General features: G+C 45.3%; 1 protein-coding gene across 5 annotated transcripts in view; it reads left to right on the top strand.

The window, feature by feature from the left end:
* osbpl7 (oxysterol binding protein-like 7) overlaps positions 1–14,889 on the top strand; it is a 106,270-nt gene that overhangs the window by 83,831 nt on the left and 7,550 nt on the right. For all 5 annotated transcript variants that reach the window (XM_041173331.1, XM_041173330.1, XM_041173332.1 and 2 more), the window contains 8 exons: positions 318–568; positions 943–1,080; positions 7,072–7,135; positions 8,785–8,863; positions 9,313–9,457; positions 10,705–10,849; positions 12,461–12,587; positions 14,294–14,416. In XM_041173331.1, the coding sequence (XP_041029265.1) occupies positions 318–568; positions 943–1,080; positions 7,072–7,135; positions 8,785–8,863; positions 9,313–9,457; positions 10,705–10,849; positions 12,461–12,587; positions 14,294–14,416 (1,072 nt within the window). The remainder of the gene's footprint in view (positions 1–317; positions 569–942; positions 1,081–7,071; positions 7,136–8,784; positions 8,864–9,312; positions 9,458–10,704; positions 10,850–12,460; positions 12,588–14,293; positions 14,417–14,889) is intronic.

Genomic DNA, 14,889 nt, shown 5'->3' with positions numbered 1-14,889 from the left:
GAGGCTTAGGGAGGGAATTCCAAGCCTGGGGCCTAGGCTGCTGAAGGCACGTGCCTTTGATGGAACAAAGGAAGTCATGGACGCCCAAAAGGCCAGAGCCAGGGGAACGCAGAGACCTCAAAGAGTTGTAGGGCTGGGGGAGGTTACTGAGGTGGGGGAGGTTACTGAGGTGGTGAGGGGTAGGCCTCGGGGGCATTTCAGGCCAGAGGATACGCTCAAACAGCTTTGTTTCCTGCATTTAATAGTTTCTGAGTTAGAAAACCGAGACACGAGAAACTAGAATTAAGCTCTATTTTTTTTTCCAAATTGTAAAACAGAAGACCCTCCGAGCTGCAGTTCTGTGGATGGGACTCAACGAAGGAAATCTCTCCCAGCTCCGGGCCCAAACCTGAGCAACGTCAGCCTGTGGAACATCCTGAGGAACAACATTGGAAAGGACCTGTCTAAGGTCTCTATGCCGGTTCAGCTGAATGAACCACTGAACACACTGCAGCGACTCTGTGAGGAGCTGGAATTCAGTGAACTTTTGGACACAGCAAACAGGACCTCTGATCCCTTTGAGCGCATGGTAAACTCGCTAATCTGCTCCGTGCTATCAGACAGTTGAGAAGGTGTTGACACCTCCTTGAAGTGAGAGGGACTGGCTCCTTTCTCTCACCACAGATATGAATTTTATTTATTTATTTATTCATTCATTCATTCATGGGATGTGAGCATCACTGGCAAGGCCAGCGGTTTTTGCTGGGGTTGCAAGCGGTTGGGGAAGTCACCTGTGGAATCTTCCCTACAATCCTGTTACCGGGGGACTGTGAAATTCTGCCTTTGGTTTGGGACAGATGAGAATGACCAAGGTCCTGCGGTAATACTGAAGGATGTCTGTCCCAGCTTGCTCTCCCTCTATACTGGCTCAATCACTGTTACTGCTTTCCTATTTTCCTGCAGATTTACATCGCTGCCTTTGCTGTGTCAGGCTATGCGTCAGCTTATTACAGAGCCAGGAGCAAGCCATTCAACCCTGTCCTTGGTGAAACATACGAATGTATAAGAGAAGATAAGGGTTTCCAGTTTATTGGAGAACAGGTATTTATTATCCCTACTGATGTATTCCCAGTTTGCTCTCCTAAAGGTGAGGGGGCACAGCTCCAATGGTGTTTACAATCTGATGGTATCCCAGCCAGTTGGCTACCTTTTTGTGTTTCTTTTTTAATCATTCTTGGACCGTAGGCATCACTGGCAAGGCCAGCATTTATCGCCCACCCCTAATTGTCCTTGGCGAGCTGCCTTCTTGAACCGCTGCGGTCCATATAGTGTAGGTACACCCGCAGTGCTGTTAGGAAAAGAGGTTTCAGGATTTTGACCCAGCGACAGTAAATGAACGGCGATGTATTTCCAAGTCAGGATGGTGAGCGGCTTGGAGGGGAACTTGCGGGTGGTGGTGTTCCCAGGTATCTGCTGCCCTTGTCCTTCCAGTTGGTAGGGATCAAGGGTTTGGAAGGTGCTGCTAAAGGAGCCTTGGTGAGTTGCTGCTGTGAACCTTGTGGATGGTACACACACACACACACTGCTGCCACTGTGCCTAGCGGTGGAGGGAGTGAATGGTGAAGGTGATGGATGGGGTGCAAACCAAGGCTAAGACACGTTTTGAGCCACCTGACTTTGGAAGATGAAATCATCGTCTCTGACCCTGTCGCATTCAAATTTGTGGTTTGCAGCAGGCGGAATTCGAGACCAAATAGGAACAGGGATTGTGCTTTGTTACTTTTTCTTCCCCTCGCCTGTCCCTTCCTTCCTTCCTTCCCTCTCAGGCTGAGTAGCACCACCACCACTCCCTTCCCAATGGCTGACGCACCCTGGGATCGACTCACTGAGCTTTGGCAGACCAGAGACCCCCCACCGGGAACCTGCCTGACTCATTTCCGCATGGGGCCGGATTTTGCCCTTGGCGTAGGGGCTCGGCAGGGGCAGTCTGGAAGCAGCCCGCGATCAGCACCCCGCACCGCGATTTCGGACTGGCGGGCCAATGAAGGCCCACCCAGCGTGGAACGCAAGTGGCAGCGCCGAGCGCTGCTTGTGTGGGTAAGGGGAGCAGGACCAGCGGGCCGAGTGCAAACTTTGGGCGAGTGAGGCTGCACAATCTCCCTGAGGCCCAGAGCTGCTGCCGGGAGAATGATGCGCTGTTTAAAACAAAATAAAGAAAATAAAAGTGTCATAAAATATGGTCCCCTCACGTGACTTCTGTAATTCAAGCGCGAAATTTTTTTTGTAGACTTTTATTTGCTTTAGGAAACCCTCTGGATGAGGTTTCCTGAGAGGTGCAAAGGCCTCTTGGGCCTCTTCGTCTGCCCAACAACCCTACGTTTGGATGGGCAGCGTAAATTTGTATTTAATTACCTTTCTAGTGGCTTTAACAGGCCTTTTAATTGTCGGCGAGCGCGCGCTGGAGTCAGGATTTCCACCCAGTGACAGTGAAGGAACGGCGATATGTTTCGAAGCCAGGACAAAGTACCGCGGGACCGTGCGATGACATCGAGACGCTCACCCCATGTTCATCGCGCATCATTTTTATGCTCAGCCGGGTCTGGCGCGCGCCTGCCTCCTGAACTTAATGTTCCGCCCGTGGTATAATTGCTGCCCTTCGCTACGATGATTGCTGTTGGCAATGCCCAAAGAGAATAACCAGCTCTACGTTGGCAGGCCTGGTCCACCTTTGAACCTACTGTTGCCATCTGTCAGGGTTCAATCCTGAAGGTTTTGATAGAAAATTATAAGAGGCTTCCAATACACGTTGGTCGGGTTACACCAGTAAAAGCCGTACCATAATAAATGTGAACGTGTGAATTTTTAATGAAAAAATATTGATGATAAAGGTGTCGAAACAGCAGAAATTCAAGTTGCACTGAGAGGAAATGTGTGTAGGTGTAGCATTTTTGATATAAAAACAGGAAACAGATGCTAATATCTTCTGAACTTTATAATATGTATAAAATTTATTAATTCACTGGCCGTGAGCGTCACTGGTAAGGCCACATTTGTTGCCAATTCCCTAATCAACCTTAGAAGGTGACGAGTCATAGAGTAATACAGCACGGAAAGAGGCCCTTCGGTCCATCGATTCCGTGCCGGCCATCAAGCACCTAACTATTCTAATCCCGTTTTCCAGTACTTGGCCCATAGCCCTGTATGCTTTGGCATTTCAGGTGTCCGTCCAAATACTTCTTAAACGTTATGAGGGTTTCTGTCTCTACCGCCCCGTCAGGCAGAGAGTTCCAGATCCCCACCACCCTCTGGGTGAAAAAAATTCTTCCCGTCATCCCCTCTAAACCTCCTGCCCCTTACCTTAAATCTATGTCCCCTGGTTATTGATCCCTCTACCAAGGGGAATAGCTCCTCCCTGTCTACCCTGTCTATGCCCCTCCTAATTTTGTATACCTCAATCAGGTCCCCCCTCAGCCTTCTCTGCTGTAAGGAAAATAACCCCAGTCTATCCAATCTCTCTTCATAGCTGAAACGCTCCCGCCCAGGCAACATCCTGGTGAGTCTCCTCTGCACCCTCTCCAATGCATCCTTCCTATAGTGTGGCGACCAGAACTGCACACAGTACTCCAGATGCGGTCTAACTAACGCTTTATACAGCTCCATCATAACCTCCCTGCTCTTATATTCAAGGTCTTGGCTAATAAAGGCAAGTATCCCATATGCCTTCTTAACCACTTGTCCTGCTGCTTTCATGGATCCATAGGCATGCACACCAAAATCCCTCTAATGCTCTGTACTTCCTAGGGTCCTACCATTCATTGTGTGCTCCCTTGCCTTGTTAGTCCTCCCAAAATTCATCACTTCACACTTGCCACTGTTCTGCTCAACTGTCCAGCCTGTCTATATCATCCTGTAGTCTAAGGCTTTCCTCCTCGCTATTTACCACCACCAATTTTCGTGCCAAATGCAAACTTATTGATATACCTCCTACATTCATGTCTGGATCACTAATGTACACTACAAACAGCAAGGGACCCAGTACTGAGCCCTGCGGTACTCCACTGGACTCAGGCTTCCAGTCACAAAAACAACTTTCGACTATTACCCTCTGCTTCCTGCCACTAAGCCAATTTTGGATCCAATTTGCCAATTGCTCTGGATCCCATGGGCTCTTACCTTCTTGGTCAGTCTCCCATGTGAGACCTTGTCAAAAGCCTTACTGAAGTCCATGTAGACTACATCAACTGCACTACCCTCTTCCACACAACTAGTCACCTCCGAAATATTCAGTCAAATTTGTTAGATGTGATTTTCCCCTGATAAAGCCATGCTGACTACCCTTGATTAATCCTTGTTTCTCCAAGTAGAAATAATTCTGTCCCTCAGAATTTTTTCCAAAAGTTTCTCTACCACTGATGTTAGACTCACTGGCCTATCGTTTCCTGGTTTATCTCTACCACCCTTCTTGAGTAATGGTACCACATTAGCTATTCTCCAGTCCTCTGGCAGCTCACCTGTGGCCAGAGGGGATTTGAAAATTAATGTCAGGGCCCCTACAATCTCCTCCCTTGCCTCACACAGCAGCCTGGGATACATCTCATCTGGGCCTGGGGATTTATCCAATTTTAAGGCCGCTAACACTTCCTCCCTCTCCATACTAATTTGTTCAAGTATATCACAGTCCCCTTCCCTGATTTCCATACCTATGTTGTCCTTCTCTATAGTGAATTCAGATGCAAAGCACTCATTTAAGACCTCACCCACCTCTTCCAGTTCCTCTCTCAGATTGCCACTTTGGTCCCTAACGGGCCCTACTCTTTCCCTGGTTATCCTCTTGTCCCTAATATACATATAAAAAGCCTCTGGATTTTCCTTTATTTGATCCACCATTGTTTTTTCAAGCCCCCTCTTCGCTCTCCTAATTTTTTTTTAAGTAACCCCCTGCATTTCCTATATACTCCTCTAGGGCTTCCGCTGTTTTGAGTCCTCAGTATTTACCATAAACTTCCCTTTTTTGTTCCTTATCCAATCCTGTATACCCAGACAGTGAGCTACCATCTTGAACTGCTGCAGTCTCTGTGGTGCAGGCGCCACCCGACAGTGCTATGGGGTGGGGTGGGGGGTGTTGGGCAGTGATGGTGGTGCAGTTCCAAACAGGAGCAGTGAGATATTCTAAATAGCATGTTTGGTGGTGAGAATCAGCGGTAGTGCAGAACGTTTATCTAACTTCAGTTATGATGTTCAAGATGGCCTCATCCGATAAGCACATTATCTGACCATTATCATATTGCTTTTTGTGGGAGCGTGCTGTGTGCCAATTGGCTGCCATGTTTTCTGTGTTACAGAGTGACTAACCTTCAGAAGTACTTCATTGGTTGTAAAGTGCTTTGGGTTGTCATGCGATTGTGAAACGTGCACAAGCCTTTTTACTGGGTTAGCAATAGCTCCATAATCTGAACGTAGTTCTGCAACTTTGACCATGCTCCTGGCTCACCACCTGGTGGTGCTATAGTCTGCACTGTCACCTGGGCCTTTCCTTGAAGTTCCTGCAAAGCTCTCAGACCCTCAGCAGTTTCTGTTTGCTGAGAAGTGATAGTTGAACATTTGCACCATATTGACTGAACATTTACAATTGTCGGCCTAATATTTATTGAACCTTCTCTGCTCAAGTGTCGAGTTGAACTCGATCAATAGCACATTCATCTCCGGCTCAGAGGATTAGACCCAGAATCTGGATCTGTCCTGTGCAGTACTGAGAGAGTGCTGCATTGTCAGAGGTGCAGCCTTTCAGATGAACTGTTAAGCCAGGCTCCCATCTGCTCGTTCGTGAATGTTGAATCCCATGAAAGAGAGTAGGATGGTCTGGTCACTGTTCCTCCCCAGCTGTTGCGTTTGCTTATGTAACAGTCACTGTGTTTGATAAGTTACTCACGGGGTAGAATTTTCTCCCCCATCGGGGGATTGGGCAGGAGCAGGGGCCACAGCCAATAGCCACCCGCAATCGGCTACGCGCCGCCATTTTACGTGGGCGGGCCAATTAAGGCCCACCCAGCGTGACGCAGACCTGGAAGCGCTGAGCACTCCCTGTGCGGGCCGGGGGGAGGTGGTGGGGGTGGGGTAGCTGAGTCGGGGCCTGCGTTCTTTCGCACATGAGCGTGAAAGAGCCACAGAAACCTCCCTGGGGCACGGAGCTGCCTCAGGGAGATTAGTCTGATCTTTAAAAAAATTTTAATAAAGGAAAAAAAAAAATTTTAAGATACGTCCCCTCATGTGACAGTTTCACATGAGCTGGGACATGTCAATGGACTTTAATAGAAGCTTTCATTCATTTTATAAACACTTGGTGAAACCTCGTCCTGCCTGTTTGAGGCTCTTCACCTGTCAACCTTAAGGTCGGACGGGCAGCTCTGTTAACCATTTTAATTGATACTTAAATGGCCTCAACAGGCCTCTGACAGGTCGGCGGGTGCGCAGCCGACTCTGGTGCCCGCCGGCCGAACTGAAGACCTGAATGACGTGCGGTAACGTCGGGACACACGCCCAGTGTCACTGCGCGTCATTTTACGCATCGGCGAGCGGGCCCCACCCCTGCTCACCGACCCGAACATTCTGGCCATTTATGTCCAAAAAAAAACTTTGAGGCACTTTAACAACACGTGTTCGGACATGAACAGCTGATGCTGGAAGCACCCAGCAGACCAGGCAACACCTGCGGAGAGGAAACCCCATCCCAATATTTCAGATCACATGTCCTTCGGAAACTTTTCTTGCTTCCAGTCTGTTATCAGCTAGGGCCGCAGGTGGAGAGTTCCAGTGGGTTATATGGAGAAATGTCAGTCCCTGGTTGCTTCCTGGTGACTCTCACTTTTTAGTGCAAGCATGAAACAAACATGGGCCTGAACATAATTGGATGCTGTTGAGACGTTGATGCCGAGGCCCTCTGGCAAGAATCTGTTGTAAAGACTTTCAGATGAGGCACCAGCATCTGTGGAACTGTACTGACCGAGCGGAAGGGAGATGAAGGAGGTGGTGGTAAATATCTACTCACAACCAGATAACGCTGACCATCCTAGTTAATTGTGTTTCTTGTTTCAGGTTAGCCATCATCCTCCTGTCTCCGTCTGTCACGCTGAATCAGAGAACTTCCTCTTTTGGCAAGGTTAGTTTCTTTGGCAATGGGTGGGGGAGTGCTTTATGAGCAGTTTGAAACCTTTATCATAGAAACTAAATCTAAAGTGTCGCAAGGGTTAACTACAAATCACTGTTTATGATCGATCACACGTGCTGACTTGCTACTGGATATCTGTGTATTACTGACGCAGATGTGGGATCAGCAATAAATGGTCTTGCCATCTGCTAAAGCACACGTCTGAATTGGAGCCTTAAGATATAGAAATAGAGTACAATTGATCAGGTTATTCTGCGTGGAGATATGTGTAGATCTACTTAAGAAATGTATATTTTGGTTAGGGCTAGCTATCATGATGCAGTAAAGCACGTTAATGTCAGTAATATTCTCCGGAGTCTCCTACTCCCAGCTCATTCCTCTTTGAAAACTCAAACTTGTGGTACTTCTTACTTCTTGCCCTCTTCCCTTTGTCCTACAAAGTACAGGCTTTTAGCACCCAAGTTTGGCATCATACGAGCACTTGAATTACTTGGACCTGTTTTCAATTCTGCTAGTTTGCTTTTTTTTTGAAAACCTTTTCGATGTGACACATAGTTGCCCTCCTGTTACTAGACAAGCAGAAACCATTAAGCAAGGGCCTTAGAACATGACAGATATGCAACAATGAATAACAATTATGCAGTAGAGTGTCCACATATTAACCTCATGCAATCGAGTGCCCCAAACACCAAATATAATTCAATCATCATGTGCCTTTATGGCCATTGACCGCAAAAGAGCATTAACTCTTTACCTAGGTTTCTCAATATATAAAAATATATAAATATATCAATATATAAATAATAATATGTAATATAAAATATAAATAAATATACAATTTATAAAAATTGAGAGTGGGTTGCTGCATAGGTCCTAGCAGTAGAGGCCTGATGAGCGGAAGTTGAATTCAATGTGCAATTTCTACTCGGTTATCACCCCAGCCTTCCCCAGTAGTTAACAGGTGGTGAACAGCTTTACCCATTTCAATCTTGGAAATGCTGCCTCTCTCCTGCTCAGAGAGCTGCAGCCTCCTACCACGTAAAAGACTAGTTTCCCCGCGTCTCGTGCATCAAAATCGATGAAGCTACCGCCTGTTCCGTGACTCGGCGGCTGTCGCAATTTGGTGAGGTGGGGAAAGGGTGAAGGACATTGGGTAGAGGTGCGGACTCCTTTCCAGCTCCCTTCCTTTTGTGCTGCCCCCTTTAGCTGGGTTAGGACAAAATGCCTGAATTGTAAGGCATGTGAGGCTGGTTAGCGATGCCACAGTCGGTGTTCCAGTTCGAACCGATGGTGTTCCAGTTCAGACCAGTGGTGCAAAGTTGATATCCAGTTAGGCGATTGGACAGAAGCTTTGTTTCTTCTCTTTCTCGCCCTCTCTTTCTCTGCTTTGACCTTGTTCCTTCGGCATGATCCAGCTTCTGCCTTGTCACAATTAGTGTAATATTGACTTTTTGCCTAAGAATTTGCTTGTGGTTGGGGCTGGCTAAATGGGTTGCAATAGTCTGGTGTGCTCCTTTGTTCTATTGGCTGTTTATTGTTGCCAGCAATTCCTTAAAATAATTCCAACATGTGAAAAGCTTTGGGTTGTATCTGAAAGAGATGATGAGTTAAGCACAAGACTTTCTCCTTTCTGTTTCCAGATGTGAGATGGAAGAATAAATTTTGGGGGAAGTCCCTTGAGATTGTGCCTGTTGGAATGGTGAATGTGAGTTTGCCAAAGTAAGTAGCTGATTTAGAAATGGTTTTGATAGAGTAAATAAGGAGAAACCACTTCCAATGACAGAAGGGTCAGTAACCAGAAGACACAGGTTGAAGGTGATTGGCAAAATAATCAGTGGCCAGATGATCAAATATTTCTTTTACGCAACGAGTTGTTATAATCTGGAATGCAGGACCTAAAAGGGGTGATGGAAGCAGATTCAATAGTAACATTTAATTAGAGAATTGTTTAAGCACATGTACTGGAAAAAAATTACAGGAAAAGCGCAGGGAAGCGGGATTAATTGGATAGCTGTATCAAAAGTTAACATCGATACGATGGGTCAAATGACCTCCTCCTGCGCAGTATCGTTCTCTGACTTGCACATTCATTCATGGGTTATGGGAGAGCAGGGCTCAAATATAAGCAACACGTTTGTGACGAGATGTGTTTTCTGTGATATTCCCAGGTTTGGTGATCACTATCAGTGGAATAAGATCACCTCATGCATCCACAACATCCTGAGTGGGCAGCGATGGATAGAACATTACGGGGAAGTGACTATCACAAACCTAAAGAGCAGCATTTGTCACTGCAGGTTGACATTTTGTAAGGTGAGTTTGTTCATGAGGGTTCTTGCCCCCCTGGCGTTGGGCAGTCCATTGGAGCTGTCTGCAATACTTCTAAAAGGTGCACCCATGCAATTCCATTTCCTTCCCCTGTGCCTTGAGTCTTGGAGGCCTCCACTGAAGAGAGGGAGTATTGCATCCAATTCTGAGTACCACACTTTAGGAAGGATGTCAGAGCCTTAGAGAGGGTGCAGAGGAGATTTACAAGAATGGTACGAGAGACGTAGGATCTCAGTTACAAAGAGAAGCTGGGATTGTTCTCCATGGAGAGAGAAGGTTAAGGAGAGATTTAATAGAGGTGTGCAAAGCCTTGCAGGGCTTTGATATAGTAAATAAGGAGAAACTATTTCCAGTGACTAGAGGATAAAGATTTAAGGTCATTGGCAAAAGAACCAGAGGTGAGATGAGTTTTTTCATTTGCACTGAGTGATGACTTGGAAAATACCACCTGAACATATGGTGAAAGCAGATTCAATAATGACTTTCAAAAGGGAATTGGATAAATAGTTGAAGGAGAAACAATTGCAGGACAATGGGGAAACAGCAGGGGAATGGGGCTAATTAGATTGTTCCTTTTATCAGTCCCGCATAAATGTGATGGACCAAACGGCCACCTGCTGTATTTAACATTCTATGATTCTGTGACCACTCACAATTAATATATCCAAAGGGCAAGGGAGAAAATTAGCTGGGCTAGTTGGATCCTGGTCATGATATCTGCTGCTAGAATGTACAAAATACTTCCAGTAAAAACTGGGCTCCTAGGGGAGCAGCATTAAAACAGAGAACCGTGATGTTCAAACACTGCTCTCCCCTGGTTTAGTTCTTATGCCCTGCCTCTGCTATCCTCCTGCTCATTCCAAATTCTGTAGCCAGAGGGCAAATGCACCAGCCCTGAAGCGGCACGGTGAGCAGTTTTGATTAAACTGCTTCGCAAAAAGGGTGTCGAGCGTTTGGAACAGACTGTTTGGGGATCTGGTGCGAGTGATTAATATTGGAAGGTGCAAGCATGCCCCTGCAGGATGTACTTGATAAAAGATACAGATGAGGGGTGGAAACGGGGTGGCAGGAGGAGTGTGTGTGGTACGCTATAGTGTGTGACTGGTCAGATGAAATACAATGGTCCTTTCTGGTTTGTATGTTTATTGTTAACAAGTCTCCCCGTGTAAAAACTGCAAAAGGTTTGAATCTCACTCTGGGTTTTGTAAATGGTGCTTTCTCTATTTTTTCAGACCAAATACTGGAGTTCGAATGTGAATGAGGTTCAGGGCTCAGTGATGGATCAGAGCGGAAGGGTCATCCATCAACTGTTTGGCAAATGGCATGAGGGGATTTACTGTGGCGGGCCACAGTCCGCTAAATGCATTTGGAAACCAAGTAAGAAGAGTTACATTATCTCTCACCCTGGACCCTGCTGTTTTTACAAATATATACAACATTCATAGAACATATACAACATTCACGCATACAACATTCATTCTTGACAATGCTCTTGGAGAGGGAAATTCTTGATGAAAGAAAGTCTTGCATTTGTGTAGCGCCTTTCACAACCTCAGAAGGTATCAAAGCTCTTTAGAGCCAGTGAAGTAATTTTGAAGTGCAGTCACTCTTGTAATATAGGAAACTCAGTGGCTAATCTGTGCTCAGCAAACTCCCACAAGCATCAATGTGATAATGACTGGATAATCTGTTTTAGGTGATAGTTAAAGGAAAGCATTGTCTGGACCATTAGAGAGAAATTCCCTGCTCTACTTAGTGTCACAAGATCCTTTGCATCCACCCAAGAAGACAAACAGACTCAATTTAACTCATACAAAAGATAGCAGCTCCAACTGCCCTGGGATGTCAGCCTAGATTTTGTGCTCAAGTCTCTAACATGGGGCTTAAACCCACCACCTTCTGACTCTGAGGCAAGAGAACTACCACTGAACCCAAGCTGATAGATCAGTAAAGCACTCTACAATGTGGAACTGTAGCACCAGAATAGCCTCAGGTATGAAATCTGACCTGTGCTAAGGTAGCTGGGGCCTTGGCATGCCAGGCTGTGGTAGGGAGGTGAAAGAAAAGTTCTGATAACATTTCAGTAACTCTCACTTGAGACCCATGACCTGGTCCTCTCTCTAGTTTCACATCTACGTGCTGGCCCCAGGCGACATCATCCAAAAACATGTCAAGTTCTACTGCGTGTATCCTAACTCACACCAGTTCATTAACCCATCGCCCCCGTGCTCGCTGACCTACATTGGCTCCCGACCCAGTAATGCCTCAGTTTTAAAGTTCTCATCCTTGTTTTTAAATCCATCTGGGGCCTCGCCCCTCTATCTCTTTAACCACCTCCAGCACTACAACTCTCCCAAGATAGCTGAGCTCCTCCAATTCTGGCCTCATGTTAATCGCTCCACCATCAGCAGCCACACCTTCAGCTATATAGGACCTAACCTCTGGAACTTTCTCCCGAGCCACATAGAGATATTCGGGAGGTAAGTTTGGTCAAACAATTAGGTATTTAACATTGTCTTAAGGGAGAGCAAAGAGGTACAGATCTGGAGAAGTTTAAGACTGGGCGTGCTGAAGGCACGACCACCAATGGTGCAGTGACAAAATAAAACAGCAACAAAAAATTCTGGATGTTACATCTGTTAAAAGGTCCACATCCACAACAGTAATCTGCCTTTTCTCAGTTCCTGTTGGCTCCCTGATGCTGTGTATTTCCAGAATTTTGTGTTTTGAATCCGATGTTGTTTCCTGTGTGAGAATTAGAAAATTAAACTCCACCAGCTTCATTACATTGAATGAACTCCAATCCTTGTCATTGTTCTTATAACTTAGAATAGAGATGTTTCATTATTTTTCAATACTTTGATTTCAGCAAGCGTGCGATATTTTACCCCGGTGACTTTTGTAATGACACATATTGTTTGTAATGACACATATTGTTTGTAATGACACATATTGTTTGTAATATATACTGATTCTTCTGTCTTTCAGATCCTGTACCTAAAGATCATGAAAGTTATTATGGTTTCACCACATTTGCGCGAGAGCTTAATGAATTGACTCCTGACCTTAAACGTGTCATTCCCTTGACTGACACACGCCTGCGGCCTGACCAGAGGTAGGATAAAGCCATCATTCGCACTGGGGCTAATGCGGTTACTCCTAAACCCATCGTGTAAAATTCAACCCTTTTCAGATCTTAGTTGTTCATAAAACGTTCAGCTGAGTTGTGTTGTGAGTCCTCAAGGATATTCATGGCTTGTGCTGGGGATTAAAGTTTGATTCCAGAAACTGCTGCCCTGTGATGTTGGTGCACAGACATCCGATGGGTTTGTGTGCGATTACTTCCTCTGCTCTTTTGGTGCAAAATGGGAGTGCTCGTGCCTTGGTAATTTCACGTGTAAACATCACGCAGCCTGATTTCTGGGCCCTGCTAAATGGGTTCTGAGTCACAGGTGGATCTGGGGACCAGTGACCAGACTTGAACTCCGTATAAAAAAAACAAAAAATGCTGGAAAAACCTCAGCAGGCCTGACAGCATCTGTGGAGACTAAAAGACAGAGTTAATGTTTCCAGTCCGTATGACTCTTCTTCAGAGCTGCGATGGGCTCGAATCATTAACTCTGTCTTCCTCTCCACCAACGCTGTCAGACCTGCTGAGTTTTTCCAGCGTTTTTTCTTTTTGTTTCCGATTTCCAGCGTCCGCAGTATTTTGCCTGGAATTCTGTATACCCAGCTATTTGTGAAAGGACTAGCAGCACTAGATCCTCACACCAGATCTCGAGCGTTAGTCCCAGTGTGTCGGAGAATGACTGGCAATAAGAGCTGGTTTTGAAAAAAAAAAACAAATTTTCATTCCATTTCACCGTGCGTTGCTGGGTATAAACTTTGGGGATTTTCAATTCTATACCAACTTTTCTTGTCCATGATGGCAGACCTTTTGTTGGTGTAAAGACAGTTTTTGTGTGTCTCATTGTGTGGTGGTTTCCCACTTTAGGTAAACAATAGCAATGCCTTCTTGAAAAATTTAATATGTAAACCTCGGATTTGCACCGAAAATGACTTTGTAACGCTCTTTTATCAGTCGTTTCATTGATATAATGGTAATTGGACAATAGGCAGGGTATTTTGCTGTAGTATTCTGATGCACTGATTTGAACTTTTGAAAGACTAGTCCCCTGCACCTTTGCGACAGATATGAATTTGGGTTCAGCTTCCATCAAGCTAGTTGGCCATGGAGTTCTAGATTTTCCATGGAATCGTAGAAGGATACAGCATAGAAAGTGGCCATTTGGTCCATCATGTCCATGCCACTCTTTGCAAGAGTCCTACTCTCCTTTTTCGTCATAGCTGTGCAATTTTTTTCCACTTGAGAGATTTATCCATTTTTTTTAAAGTTACTGTTGCATCTGCTTCCACCATCCTTTCAAGCAGTGTATTCCAAATCATCATAAAGAATATTATTCTCATCATCTTCCTTCCTGAACTCTTTTCACACCAGTTACCTTAAATCGCTGTGTCCTTAGGGTACAGTAGGAACGTTGCTGTAGAGAGAGATGTGTTTCTGAAGCTTTTCGTCTTGCACTCGCCAGGACAAATGCAAGAATGTCAAATTTCAAACAATCACACAATTTATACCACAGGACCAAAAGGGCAAGTCAACTTTAATCATTTGAAATTTGGTATTCTTGAATTTGTCCTGATGAGTGTAAGACAAAAAGCTGTGCCAACATGTCTCTCTTATAAGCAATATTCAAGTTCTATACCACCAAGCAACTGTTACTGTGCGAATGCTTTTTCAATTTAATATTTTGATTTCCACAGGTACCTGGAGGAAGGGAATACTGAGGCAGCAGAAGTTCATAAACAAAGGATTGAGCAGCTCCAGAGAGACAGGAAGAGGATTATGGAAGAGAACAACATGGTCTACTTGTCACGCTTCTTTACGTAAGTAATGAGCTGTTATGGAGATTGACCATAGCTGCTCCCTTTTTACATGCAGTGGGTATGCAACTCTGCAAATAAACCTCCAATGCTGTGGAAACTTTGTGACACCAGCACTGGTCGGGGCAGAATCTTAAACTGGGAATGAGGATGGGAGTCAATTGTCAATGTCTTACCAATTACATTGTTATGGTTAAGACAAGCTGGTGATGGAAAATAATTGTTTTTGAGCACCACACATAAGTATGGGATAGCTGGGACACTGGTTTGTGTAGGAGCAGAGCCATCCATGAGACCGAACAAGTCAATAAACTCTTTCAATAAAGAACAGCTCTGTGTCTTGGTTTCTGCTTCGCCAATGGCTTGGATCCTTTTAGCTTCAGTCCTCCAGTTTCGCCACTTGCCTGGTTTTGGAGTTGGCAATTTGGTTTTTGAGTGAGGTTTCCAGAAAAGCCTGAAATTTTAAAACTGAATGA

The sequence above is a fragment of the Carcharodon carcharias genome, chromosome 23 (genome assembly GCF_017639515.1).
Source record: "Carcharodon carcharias isolate sCarCar2 chromosome 23, sCarCar2.pri, whole genome shotgun sequence".
Lineage (NCBI taxonomy): Eukaryota > Metazoa > Chordata > Chondrichthyes > Lamniformes > Lamnidae > Carcharodon > Carcharodon carcharias.
This window is presented reverse-complemented; position numbering and strand designations above follow the sequence as displayed.